This window comes from Aureococcus anophagefferens (assembly GCF_000186865.1).
Source record: "Aureococcus anophagefferens unplaced genomic scaffold AURANscaffold_8, whole genome shotgun sequence".
NCBI classification, from domain to species: Eukaryota; class Pelagophyceae; order Pelagomonadales; family Pelagomonadaceae; genus Aureococcus; species Aureococcus anophagefferens.
Genome location: NW_008705568.1, coordinates 1,469,667 through 1,483,046, shown reverse-complemented (window position 1 = coordinate 1,483,046; position 13,380 = coordinate 1,469,667). Strand labels below are relative to the sequence as shown.

The 13,380-nt window shown below is 71.2% G+C and overlaps 2 protein-coding genes across 2 annotated transcripts; both read left to right on the top strand.

Annotated features, from left to right (window-relative positions):
- Positions 1-5,666: 5,666 nt before the first annotated feature.
- On the top strand, positions 5,667-6,170 carry AURANDRAFT_5796 (hypothetical protein; the record flags this gene model as incomplete). The annotated part of the gene is made up of 1 exon (XM_009038202.1): positions 5,667-6,170. A coding segment is annotated over one exon (504 nt), but the record flags the coding sequence as incomplete, so codon positions are not given.
- Positions 6,171-9,671: 3,501 nt separating this feature from the next.
- Positions 9,672-10,760, top strand: AURANDRAFT_10462 (hypothetical protein; the record flags this gene model as incomplete). Its single annotated transcript, XM_009038448.1, has 1 exon — positions 9,672-10,760. A coding segment is annotated over one exon (1,089 nt), but the record flags the coding sequence as incomplete, so codon positions are not given.
- Positions 10,761-13,380: the final 2,620 nt, after the last annotated feature.

Here is a 13,380-nt window from a genome sequence, read left to right as displayed (position 1 = left end):
TGCGGGTTTGTACTTCCCCATCTTTCACCTTCAAGCGCCGATTCCATAAAAGCAGCCCGACGAGTGCTCCGCGAGAGGCGCCGCGGGCGGGCAGCATGGTGCAGGACGATGCGGCGCCGCCGACGTCGTCCTGGCTCCTCATGCGGCGGGGCGGCGTCCTGGGCAAGACCTTCAGCTCCTGGAAGCGGCGCTTCGTCAAGATCGAGGACGACAAGTGCGTGTGCTCCGCGGCGGTGCGCCGCGGACCGCCGCCCCCCCTCCCGCGCAGGCTCCTGCTCTACACGGACGACGGCCCGGGCGCGGACTTCAAGGGGAGCGTGAGCCTGCAGGGCTCGTCGTGCCGCATCAGCCTGTCGAAGATGATCAGCAAGGGGCCCCAGTTCGCGTTCGAGACCACGGACGCGCACGGGTCGTCGACGTCCTGGGCCGCCTTCAGTCGCGCGCGGCGTCCCACGCACGGCCGAAACTAACGTATTTCCCTCTAGGCCGCGAGGGCCGGCGCGACTGGATCGCCGCGCTCGCCGCGCGGGGCGTGAGGCTCATGGGCGACTACCTCGTCGACGAGTCCGCGCCCGAGGCGCCGGTTTCCGAGGTCGAGGACGACGACGACGACCGCGCGAGCCCGAGCCGGCGGCCGAGCCGCGAGCTCCGCGAGGAGCCGACGTCGCCGCGGGCCGTGCTGCGGTCGCCGTCGCTGAACCCGCGGGGTCTGCAGCGAGCGCACAGCCGGCTCAGCTCCTTCTTCGGCGAGCACCAGCCCGCGCGCATCTGGGACGGCCTGCCGCCCGCGCACGCGCGCGCGGCCAAGGGAGAGAGATTATGGGCGCCGCCCTTCGGCCGCGACGCGCGCGTGCCCGTGCCCTACCAGTCCGCGTCGGAGCCCGCGTGGACATCAACCGGCGACGTCGGGGCCGAACTTGAGAAATCTCGAGCTCGGTGACATCCAAGTCGATTCGGCTCATTCTTGGACGACTCCATGGCTCTCGTCGAGTTCTCGAAGCAACGCCGACGAGTCTGGTTACTCTCGCATTGAAGTCGTGTGGCATATGTTTGTTTCCCGCCCAGGTCGGAATTGGAAGCGGCGACGGTCCACGGCGACGGCGCCGACGACGGGGACCTGGTCCGCGTCGGCGGCGCGGCGTTCGAGGCCGCGCGGGCGCAGCCGCGGCTCTCCGTGCGCTTCGAAGAGACGCCGACGCCGGACAGGGCCGCGGAGCTCGGCAAGACGACGTCGGGCCGCGCGACGATCTCCGTTTCCCGAGGCCAGGCCGCGGGGAACCAAGTCCTGGCGCAGTGGCTCGAGAAGGGCGACCACCTCGGCTCCGGCACCTTCGGCATGGTCTACCGGGGCTCCTATTTCAACCAGCGCGTCGCCATCAAGGAGCTCATCGTGCAGGAGCTCGAGCCTGTGTGCAAATCAACCACTGGTTTGGGACGTCCCGACCAAACTTTGAAATTCGCTAGCTCGATCAAATCGAAGTCGATTCGGCTGATTTTTGGACGGATCGATTGCTCTCATCAAGTTCTCGAAGCACAGCCGAAGAGCTTGTGTCGAAACATTCGAGTACGCGCACATTGAAGTCGGGTTGAAGATTTGATTTGCACACAGGCTCTCGCGCGAGTCGCTCGACGAGTTCGAGCACGAGGCGGACCTGCACTACCACCTCCGCCACGCGAACATCGTCGAGCTGCTCTGCTTCAACGTGAACCCGGACAGCGGGCCCACGTGCATGATCATGGAGCTCGCGGAGTGCAGCCTCTACGACGTGCTCCACAGCGGGCGCCCGTTGCCGCTCTACGCGGAGGCGGAGCTGTCGCTGGAGCGGCGGCTGCAGATCCTCGACGACGTCGCCTGCGGTTTGGTTTTTTTGCACACGCACGACATCATGCACCTCGACCTCAAGTCGCTGAATCTCCTGCTGGACCAGATGGGCCGCGTGAAGCTCTGCGACTTCGGCCTGAGCGTCGTCAAGACGGAGATCGAGGGGTCCTCGGGCGGCAAGGCCATCGGCAGCCTGCCCTACATGGCGCCGGAGCTCATGGTCGACGAGCCCGTGCCGAACCTCATCTGCGACGTCTACTCCTTCTACGGCCGGTCGCCGACGTGGATCGTGAAATTCGTCTCGAGGCGGAAGAAGGTGCTCGAGGTGCCCAAGCACGTCGGCTGCCCCGAGCGCCTCGAGTCGCTCATGCGCCAGTGCGCGCGCTTCGACCCCGCGGACCGGCCGACCATGGACGTCGTGCTCAACGCGCTCCGCGACGTCGTCTTCGACCCCGTCGCGCCGTCCTTGTTGCGCGTCGAGCTGCCGGAGAACGCGCGGTTCACCTTCGAGGTCGTCGGCGACGTCCCGCTCGACGTCGTCGACGCGCCCCGGTCGAAGATCGACGCGCTGACGAACCCCAACGGCGCGACGCGGTCGCTCGTCGCCGCCCGCGCGGAACTCGACCGGCGAGCCGGGACGTCCCGCCGAACTTCGAACTGATCGGTCACAGTCGATTCGGCTGATGTTTGGACGCATCGATGGCTCGCGGCGAGTGCTCGACGCACGGCCGTTCGAGTCGGGTCGAAGATGTTAGTTCCGCGCAGGCGCCGGGCGAGACGTTCTACGCCGAGGCGCACGTCGCCGCGGCGAACGCGCGCGCGGACGGCGAGGACCAGGTCTACCTCAAGCTGGCCAACGAGGACCAGTACGTCGCGGCCTTCGACGACCGCGGCGTCGCGCGCGTGGCCCTCGTCGACTCGACCATCGGCGCGGACCAGCTCGCGCGCGAGGCGCGGGGCCGCGGCCTCGGCGCCGTCGTCGAGGGCCTGCTCTTCTACCTCGCGTCGGACCACGGCGACGCCGTGCTGCGGTTATTGGTGTGCTGCTTCGAGCTCTTCGGCAGCGCCGCGGACGCGTCGACGACGGCCATGCGGACCAAGGCCTGCCGGAGGCTGTGCCGAATTCAACCGCTGGTTTGGGCGGTCCCGACCAAACTTGAGAATTCTCTAGCTCGGTCAAATCGAAGTCGATTCGGCTGATTTTTGGACGAATCGATTGCTCTCGTCGAGCTCTCGAAGCACAGCCGAAGAAGCTTGCGTCGAAACATTTGCATACGCGCACATTGAAGTCGGGTTGAAGATTTGAATTCCACACAGGCCGGCGCGTCGTCGCGGCGCTCCGCGCGTTCCCGGACGACGCGCGCGTGCAGCTCGCGGGCGTGTCGGCCGTCGTGAATTTGGCCGTGGACGGCGTCGGGCGCAAGGCGCTCGCGGATTTCGGCGCCTGCGAGGCCGTGCTGACGGCCGTCGCGCGCCACGGCTTCTCCGCGAACAAGCGGAGCTGGCGCGCGTCGGAGGTGCGCCACGTGGCCGTGGAGGCCATCACGAACCTGCTGCCCGACGACGCCAACGCGGCGACCTTCGCGGCGCTCGACGCGACGGCCGTGCTCTCGCGCGTCGTCGACGAGCTCGGCCTCGCGGACGCGCCGGCCTTCGACCAGAGCCGGCAGCGGCGCGTCGCGGCGCGCGCGTGGAGCTCGCTCGCGCGGCTCGCGGCTGTGCGCTTCGCGCGGCCCGACGGGTCCGAGGGCGCGGCGTCCGACGCGCTCGCGGCGTCGGACGCCGCGGCGAAGGTCGTCGCGTGCGCGAACACGGCGCTCGCCGTCGCGGCGGCGGCACCGGACGACGGCGCCGCGGGGCCGGACGACGACGCGCTGGACACGGCGGCGCTGCTCTACGGCGACGACGACCCGGGGAAGCGGCCGTCGGCGAAGCCCGACGGCGGCCGCGGCGCGCCGGGTTTGCTCGCGGCGTGCTGCCACGCGATCCAGGCCTTTGCGGCCGCGGACGGCACGCTCGCGGGCCAGCTCGTCGCCGTCGGCGCGCCCACGTGCCTCGAGCGGCTTCTGTTTCGCAGCCTGGAGGACGGGAGGCGGTCCACGGAGCTCGCGCGGCGCGCGTGCGCGGCGACGATGGCGCTCGCGGCGACGGGCGACGGCGCGCGCGCGGCGCTGGGCGCGGACCGCGTCTGCGAGGCCGTCGTCGCCGTCGTCCGCGACATGTGCGGCCCGGGCCACCAGGCGAAGGACGACCGGCTGCGCTACTACGCCGTCGGCGCGCTCCTCAATTTGGCGTTCTCGAGCGGCCGGAACCGCGACGCGCTGGCCGCGCAGGACGTGCTCGCGGCCGTCGCCGACTGCGCGGCGGCGTCCGACGACGACCTCGACATGCAGCGGCTCTGCTGCCGCGCGTTCTGGATCCTGGCGACGCCGCCGGACAAGGCGGACGCGGCCGCGGCGCCGCGCGCGCCGCTCCCGGACGACAAGCTCGCCGTCGTGCCCCGGGCCATGCTCCGCTACGGCGAGGACCAGCAGCTCCAGCACTTCGCGTGCGGCGCGGTCATCAACCTCGCGGCGACGTCGCCGGCCGTGCGGCGCGCGCTTGGCCGCGTGGACGCGTGCCGCGCCGTCGCGGCCTGCCTCAAGCGGTTCCCGCGCGACGCGCGCGTCCAGGAGTACGGCTGCCGCGCGGCGGTCTACCTCGGGGCAGGAAAAGAGTGCGACATTCCCAAGGCTCCTCTCTCGGCCGTTTTCCGCTCGTTTCGGCTGATTTTTGGACGAGCGATCATCTCTCGGAGCGCTCTCGAAGCGTGCATGCTGTTTCCGGAACGCGCGCGCGGGGAACAATCACGTTGAAGCGACGTTGCATCTCTCTTTTCCTGCCCAGGTCTACCTCGCGCGCGGCGACTCGGAGAACAAGGACCTGTTCCACCGCTTCGGCGTCCGCAACGTCGCCGCGGCGACGCAGGCGCTCTTCGCGACGACGCCGGGCGTCTCCGCGTGGGCCGACCGCCTCCAGCGGGAGCTCTAGGTCTTACTCGAGGGCGACGTAGTTGATCGCCGGCCGCGCGCCGTCGTCCGCGACGGCCGCGGCGATCGCGGCCATGGTGTCGAACGACGACGCGTCGCCGGCGTCGACCATGGCGAAGACGCAGTAGCCGCCGTAGGCGTCGTCGAGGTGGGGGTTGTCCTTGAGGTTGATGAACCAGTCGCTGCAGCCCGCGTCCGGCACGTCCCAGTGGCCGAACGCCGCGGACCCTCGGACGTTGCTCTGGACGACGGTGCCCGGCTTCCTCGTCTCGTTGACGGGAATGGGCTTCAAGGGGCAGGCGACGGCGGACCCGTCGGACCGCTGCAGGCCGCACTGGATCACGAAGTCGCTCCGGTAGAAGCAGCACCCGTCGAGGAGGGGCGCGAGCTTGGTCACGTGGGCGACGGTGAGCGGCGCGACGTCGGGCCGCAACCGGAGCTTGATGGTGCCCAGCTCCGTCTTGACGACGAGGTGCGTGGCCATGGTCTTCGCTGGCGCTGGCAGAAGTGTTGCGCGGCGCGGAGCCGTGCGAGAGGCTGCACTCTTGCGGCAATTCGTCGGCGATGCAGCTCCACAGGCCTGTGTCTCGGGCTCGACGTACTCTAGGACGCCCGTCGCAGCGTCGCCGCGCCCGCACAACACGATGGGCGACGCTTCCGAGCTGCGCGGCGACACCTCAGAAACGTTGGACAGCGGCGTGAGCTCGAGCAACGTCGCCCTGGGCGCGGGCCAGGACCACGAGGACGCGTTGACGGCCCAGCAGGCCCTATGGGAGGCGGCGGCGGCCGGCGGCATCGCGGCGCTCCAGGCGGCCCTGGAGACGGACGGCGTCGACGTCGACGCCGCGCGGCCCGCCGACGGCATGCCGGCGCTCCACCTCGCGGCGCAGAAGGGCTCGGACGCCTGCGCGCGGAGCCTGCTCAAAGCGGGCGCCGACGCGGCGCTGGGCAACGGCGCGGGCCGTTCCGCGCTCCACGTGGGCGCGTCCCTGGGCCACTGGCAGGTCTGCGTCGCGCTGCTCCAGGAGGGCGGCGTGAACGTCGACGACCTGAGCCGCGACGGACGAGCCGCGTTGTCGTTCGCCGCGGAGCGGGGCCACGACGCGACGGCGCGCGAGCTCCTGCGCTTCGGCGCGGACGCGGCGCTCGCCGACGGCGCCGGGCGCACGGCGCTCCACTTCGCCGTCATCGACGGGTCCGCGGCCTGCGTCGCGCGGCTGCGGAAGCACGGCGCGCCCCTGGACGCGCGGGACGAAAAAGGCGCGACGCCCGCGTCGCTCGCGGAGCAGCTCGGCGACGCGGAGGTGCTGCGCGCGCTCAAGGGCGAGGCGGCGCCGGCGCCGGAGGCGCCGACCGACGACGACCCCTGGCGCTGGGTCGCCGTCGGCGCGGACGGGAAGCTCGTCGAGACGGCCGCGCGGAAGGTCGCGGTCTTCCGAAGCCGCGCGGCCGCGGCCAAGTGGGCCGCGGCGGTCATGACGAACAATTTTAGCGTCCACGAGCTCCGGCGGTCGACGCGGGGCGCCTTCGAGCGCGAGGTCGGCTTCGACAAGGTCGCCGGCGACGGCGACGAGGCCAAGGAGAAGGAGATGGAGGAGGACCCGATCATGGCCGAGTTCCGGCGCCAGGCGGCGGCCAAGAAGGAGAGCGGCGCGAACGTCGACGAGAAGCGCGCCTTGGACGATTTGAAGAGCGCCGAGGGGAAGATCGACGCGCTGGACGCGAAGGCCGACGAGTTCCGCGCCGTCGCGGACATGCGCGAGCTCGCGCTCGTGTCCATCTGCGCGCAAATCAAATCTTCGACCCGACGTCAATGTGAGCCTATGCACGAGTACTTCCGCTGTGCTTCGAGAACTCGCTGAGAGCAATCAATTCGTCCAAAAAACAGCCAAAACGACTTCGATTTGACCGAGCGAGAGAATTCCAAAGTTTGGTCGGGACGTCCCAAACCAGCGGTTGATCTGCACACAGGTGTCCATCTTCTCCCGGAGCCACGACCTCGAGCAGTCCATCGCGGAGTTGACGAAGCGGCTGCGGGCGAGCCCGTCGGGGCCCAAGCTCATCGAGAGTCTGGAGAACCTGCGGCGCCAGCGGCACCCGGCGGCCAAAGAGGGCGCGGACCCGGGCCGCGCGGCGCTCGCGGCCGCGGAGCTCCTCGACGAGAACCGGGCGAAGCTCCCGGCCTGGGCGCCGCCGCCGCCCCAGCCCGTCTACGCGCGCGACGACGACGAGCCGCCGCCGCCGGCGAAGAAGACGGCGGACCGCGCGAGCGAATTGATGAAGCGCCTCGAGCGGTCCTACGACGACAAGGCCCGCGCCTACGCGAAGAAGAGCGCGCCCGTGCCCGAGGACGTCCAGCGCGCGCGCCGCGAGCCGGAGGCGAGGCCGCGCCGCGTGCTGCCCATGCAGGAGGTCCGCGCGTCGGCCTTCGCGGCGCCGGCAGCGCCGCCGCCGCCGGCGCCCGCGCCCGCGCCGCCGCCGGCCGCGCCGCCGCCGCCGCCGCCGCCGGACTTCGAGGACCTCGCGGCGCTGCTCGCGGCCGCGGGCCTCGAGAAGCGCGCGGACGTCTTCGAGGCCGAGGACGCGGACCTCGAGGTCGTCCTCGAGGCCCACGAGGCCGGGGACCTCATGGACCTGCTCAAGGAGATCGGCCTCAAGGCCACGGAGCGCATGAAGATCAAAAGGGCGCTCAACCCGCCGAGCCGCGCCGCATAATGGAGGGTGGAACACCGGACGTCGTGGGGCGCGCCGCGCGGCAGCCGCGGCGACGCGATGGGGCCTGATGGGGCCGGCCCTGGGCCGGCGGCGCTCGCGGCGCGGGTCGACCTGGTCCAGAGAGGATTCCTCCGCCTCCAGTCCGCGACCCTGAGCCGCAGCACGGCGTAGACGCCCGTCGAGCTCGCGCCGCCGAGTGCGCGGCGCCGCACGACACCACCCGTCGCCGCGAAGCACGCGAAGCGCCGCGTCGGACGCCGCCGCGCGCCCGAACCGCGGATCTATCCCGATGGACAGCGAGTACTCCATCACGTACCGCGGCGGCGCGCTGGGCCTGGCGCTCCAGCCGTCGCCGCGGCCGGAGGTGTCGCAGACGCACGTCGCCGAGGCGAACGGCGCGGGCGTCGCCGCGGGCGTCCGCGCGGGCGACCACCTCGTCTCCGTCGCCGGCGTCGACGTCCGTGGGAGGGACGTGCCGCAGGTCGTCGAGCTCCTCCGGCGCATGGTGCCCCCGTTCCAGCTCACCTTCCTGCGGCCCGCCGAGGCGCCGAGCATCCCCGTCACCTTCGCCGCGCCGCCGGCGACGCGCGTCTCGCCCGCGCGCGCGCCGCCCGACGACCTCGACGCGCGGTCCGCCGGCGCGCCCGACGCGGCCGCGCGCCGCGCGGCCGCGTCGCTCGCCGCCGCCGACGAGCCGTCGAGCGGGCGGGTCGGGGCGCCGCCGGACGCCGAGACGTGGGCCCGGCAGGCGGCGGACCGCGCCAAGAGCGCGGCGTCCGCGGCTTCGACGACGGGCCTCCGCGCGGCGCGGCCCGTCGCGGTCCGCGCGGAGCCGCCGCGCGCCGCCGTCGCCGCGTCCGCGTCGCTCATCGCCGCCGCCGCCGCGCCCGCCGTCGCCGCGCGGCCGGCGGACGCCGCCGCGGCGGGCGCGGGCCGCGCGCCGGCGGCGAAGCGGCCCGCGGAGGACCTCGTCGCCGCGTGGGCCGCCCACAAGCCGACGAAGAGCCCCCGGTCGGCGCCGGCCCCGCGCGCGGCGCCGGCCCCGCGGGCGGCGCCGCCCGCGGACCCGCTCGTCGCGCTGGGCCTCGAGTTCACGGAGGACCTCGTCCGCCACGCGCGCGCGCCGGCGCCCGCGGGCCCCGTCGACGCGCCGACGGCGACGCTCGCGGCGCGGCTCGTCGCCGTCGACGCCGAGCTCCGGGGCCTCGCGGCGCGCGCGCGCGCGCTCGTGCCCGCGCGGGAGGCCGTCTGGACGGCCGTCGTCGACGAGGAGGCCGCGGCGGACGCGGCCGCGAAGCTCTGCCACGCCGAGCGCGTGCTCCTCGAGCAGCGCGGCGACGACGCCGCGCTCCGGAGCCACGGCGCGTTCTGGGCCGACGCCTACGACGCCTACGCCGCGCGCGCGCGCGCGGTCCGCGGCGACCTCGGCGGCGTCGAGGACGCGCTCCTCGCGCTCCTCGAGCGCATCCGCCAGGGCGCCAAGCTCGGCGACACGCTCGCCTGCCTCCTCGAGGAGCCGGGCGACGGCGCCCCGTCGTAAGTGAGCAAAAGCTAGGTTGCGGTTTACTGAAAAACCTGCGACGGTCCAGGGGCAGGTTTTTCGGGTTTTACTTTGACGGTGATTTGCGGCCGGCGAGTTTACTGCCGGGCCGGTTTTCCGGCGGCCGAAAGGCCCTTCAAGCCGTGGCGTCCCGCGTACTACGCGGCGCACGTGACGCGCGGAAACGACCGAAATAAACTCTGCTTCATTGGCGCGGATATTACGGCGCTTCGCGGTTCCTCCTGCGAGGACGGCGCTGGTGTGTTAGGGGTTTGACAGCCAATTTATCGTGCTTCACTTCAAGTTGAGGTCAACTTTACTTCAATTTACCACGGAAACTCGCCGATTTCGCGCACCTAGCGGCGCCGGCCACCACCACATCGTCACCGGTGCCCGCCGCGCGCGGCCGCAGCCCCTCGGCCGCCGCCCCACGCACCTCCACCACCGCCTCTGCCTCGCACCCCATCACGACCACCACCGCACCATGATGGGCCTCCACCGCGCGCTCGCCGCGCTCCTCGTCCTCGCCGTCGGCGCCGCGGCCTCTGACTTCTCCGAGGTCGCCAAGCTCGTCGCGTCCGACGGCACGGCGAGCGACCACTTCGGCTGGTCCGTCGCCTCGAGCGGCGACTTCGTCGTCGTCGGCGCGTTGGCCGACGACGCTCCGGGCTACTATGCCGGCTCGGCCTACGTCTACCGCAACGTCGACGGCGTCGCGACGGAGGTCGCCAAGCTCGTCGCGGACGACGCCGGGGAGAAAGACCAATTCGGCATCTCTGTGGCCATTCACAACGACATCGTCGTCGTCGGGTCGGTCGGGTGGAGTGCCACTCCAAACTCTGCGGCCTACGTCTACAAAAGTTCGGACGGCGGCGCGACCTGGCCCCAGGTGGCCAAGCTCGTGGCTGACGACGCCCCCGACGACCAGTCGGGCTTCGGGTACAGCGTCGCGATCGAAGACGACACCATTGCCGTCGGAGCGACCCAGGACTACACGGGCACCCACGCTGGCACGGGCTCCGCATACGTATTCAAGACACCGGACGGCGGCGCGACCTGGACGCAAAAGGCCAAGCTCGTCGAGTCCGACCCGACGGCTGGCGCCTGGTTCGGCATGTCAATCTCGTTGAGTGGAGACGTCATCGCCGTTGGAGCGCACTACAAAGATGGTGGCCGCGGTACACAAGCGGGCTCGGCTTTCGTTTTCCGCACGACGGATGGCGGCGAGACCTGGACGCAGGCTGCAGAGGTCGTTGGGGACGACGTCGGCATCCAAGATCACTTCGGACGGTCCATCGACGTCGACGGTGACACCCTTGTCGTCGGGGCACCTCAGGACGACGAGGTCATCGCCAACGCGGGCGCGGCCTATGTGTTTCGCACGACGGACGGCGGCGCGAGCTGGTCTCAAGAGGCCAAGCTCACAGCGGACGACTCCGCCACAGACGACAGGTTGGGCGTCTCAGTTTCGATTACCGGGAGCACTATTGTCGCTGGGGCGTACGGCAACTCAAAAGGTGCTGCCTATGTGTGGCATACGACGGACGGCGCGACCTGGACCCGCGAAGCGAAACTTGTCTCGAGCGATATCGCGAACGGCGACAACTTCGGCTTCTCCATCTCGCTTGGTGCCGACTTCATCGTCGTCGGGGCGCAAGGCGACGGCGACTTGGGCGCTTATTCGGGCTCGGCATACCTCTTCGATCTCCCCGCGGCGTACCGTCGGCCCGCGCCCGTCCCACCCCCGACCGCTGCCGCGCCGACCCCGAAGCCCGTCGCGACCCCGGTCGGCATCTCCGCGTCCAGTGACGGCGTCGTGACCCACCTCGCGTCCCTCTCCTGCCTCGGCAACGACGCCTGTCCGAGCGCGTTCACCCTCGACGAGTCCGGCATCGCGTCCGAGGTCACGCCGTCGTCGACGTTCGGCTCCGACGGCACGGTCACGCTCGTCATGGACGTCGTCACGACGGGCAGCAGCTCCGAGCTCACCGGGACGCTCTCCGTCGGCGTGGACTGCATCGACTTCCAGCTCGCGGCCGGCTTCTGCCAGGAGGCCGATTCGGCGTCGTTGTGCGCGGAGCACTCGACCGTCACGCGGACGCTCGACCCGACGACGCTCGCGGAGGCGTGCCCCGACAGCGCGGTCCAGGACGAGAACGGCATCATCACGCTCACGCTCGGCGTCACGATCGGCGTCGGCCACTCGGACCCCTTCGACGCGCTCGCGTCCTTCGAGCACGAGGTGACGTACACCATCGACGTCGTGGACCAGGTCGTCATGTCCTCGTCCACGTCCGGCATCGAGACCCAGACGGTGTCGGAGAGCCTCGACCTCGGCGTCGCCGCGCACCGCGTCGCCCTCGCCTCGAGCTCCACGGCGCCCTGCGACATCGACTCCGCGTCCGACAGCGCGACCATGGACGCGAACTCGCGCGTCTGCCTCATGCTCGACACGACGGACGAGGACAAGGAGTCCTACGTCGCGTTCCTGAAGACCGCGACCGTGCGGAATCTCGACTCGGGCCTCGAGTACGCGCTCGTCCAGAACCGGAAATTCGGCCAGTCCGCCCCCGGCTACAAGTACGCCGGAGCCTGGCTCAACAACGCCCACGCGGACCTCGCGGAGCTGACGAAGGATTACCGCGACTACTTCACGTTCTTCCTCCCCCCGGGGCTCCGCCCCGACGAGGGCGCCACGGCGAACCTCGAAGTCCAGATGGTCGTCGAGTACCACCACGTCGACACCGGCGCGCGGAAGCTCCGCCGCGCGACGCGCGAGCTCCAAGCCGCCGCGAACGAAGACTCGGCGGTCCTCCAGCTCGGAGCCTCGAACCCGTCGCTCGCGGAGGAGGGCACGGCCGGCGTCGACCTGAAGCTCGAGCTCGACGGGCTTCCCATGGACGACTACCTGGCCTCCGGCGACGTCGACGAGAGCCTCGTCGCGAGCACCGTGGACGCGGCCCGGGTCATCACGGGGGACCAGGTCGAGCTCACGGGCGTCGCCGCGTCCGCCGACGGCATCTTCGTGCAGATCCACGTCTCCGGCATCGACGACGCCGGCGCGCGCTCGGTCTCGGCCGCCGTCGCGGCGGACGTGACGTCGGGCAACTTCTACTTCCGCCTCGCGTCGAACGGCCTCGTCGTGGACACCGTGGTCCTCGCCGGCGACGTCGTCGCGTACGAGGAGGCCGCGGCCATCTCCGTCGTGGACCTCCAGGTCGAGAGCGCGATCGCGTTCGAGAACCTCGACGTCTCGGCGTTCAACGACGACGCGCGCGCGCGCCTCCAGTTCAAGAAGGCCATCGTCGCGTCCGTCGCGGACGTCACGAGCACGGACCAAGTCACGAGCGTCCGCGCCGTCGAGGCGCGCCGCCGCAAGCTCGAGGCGGGCGCCCTCGTCGAGTACACGGTCGTCGTCACGCAGACCCTGCGCGACGCCGGCGCCGACTACGCGGAGACCTACCTGTCCGAGTTCGTCGCCGGCGTCGCCGAGGCCGCCGACGACGGCCTCTTCGTCCAAGTCCTGCAGCAGGGTGGCCAAGTCTTCGCGGACGTCGCGGTGGACGTCGAGGCCACGTCCGCGGTCCTCGAAGCGACAACCGTCGCCGCCGAGGAGCGCTCCGAGGCCTCTTCGGCCGATGACGACGACGACGGCACCGAGTCCGCGAGCGCAGACGTGCCCATGTTCATCGGCATCGCCGGCGTCGTCGTCCTCGCCGTCGGCCTCGCCGCGCTCTACAAGGCCCGCAAGACCAGCGCGGTGGTGCCTCCCGTCGTCGAGGCCGAGACCGCCAAGGCCCCCGAAGTCTGAGCGCGCCGCGCTCCCGCCGAGGCCAGCACGCCCTCGCGTTGCAGTGCGGCTCCGCGCAACAAGTCCCCACCAACCCGCCGAGACCAGCACGCCCCCGCGCGCAGTGCGGCTCCGCGCCTTTTTGCCCCGCCAAGTCCCGCCTCCACAAGTCCCACCATGTCGAGCCCGGCGCCGTCCCGACGACGCGCCGCCGCCGCTCTCCCCCGAAAATAAAGTTCAATGAACTAACCTTGACGTTGACGGTGCAGCCTGGGTGCCGCAGCCCGAAACACAATATTATGGAGGCAGCCTCTTGAGTTGCATGGCGCTGGTTCCTGGCGCCTGCGCGCCGACGGCCTTCCAGTTCCGCGTCCTGTTCACGGCCGACGCAAACGGTCTCGGCCTAAGCCTTCAGCCCCACGGCGCCGAGGCGTGCCCGCAGCGCCTGTCCAACACCGTCGTGAGCGCGGCCTCCGGCCAGGCG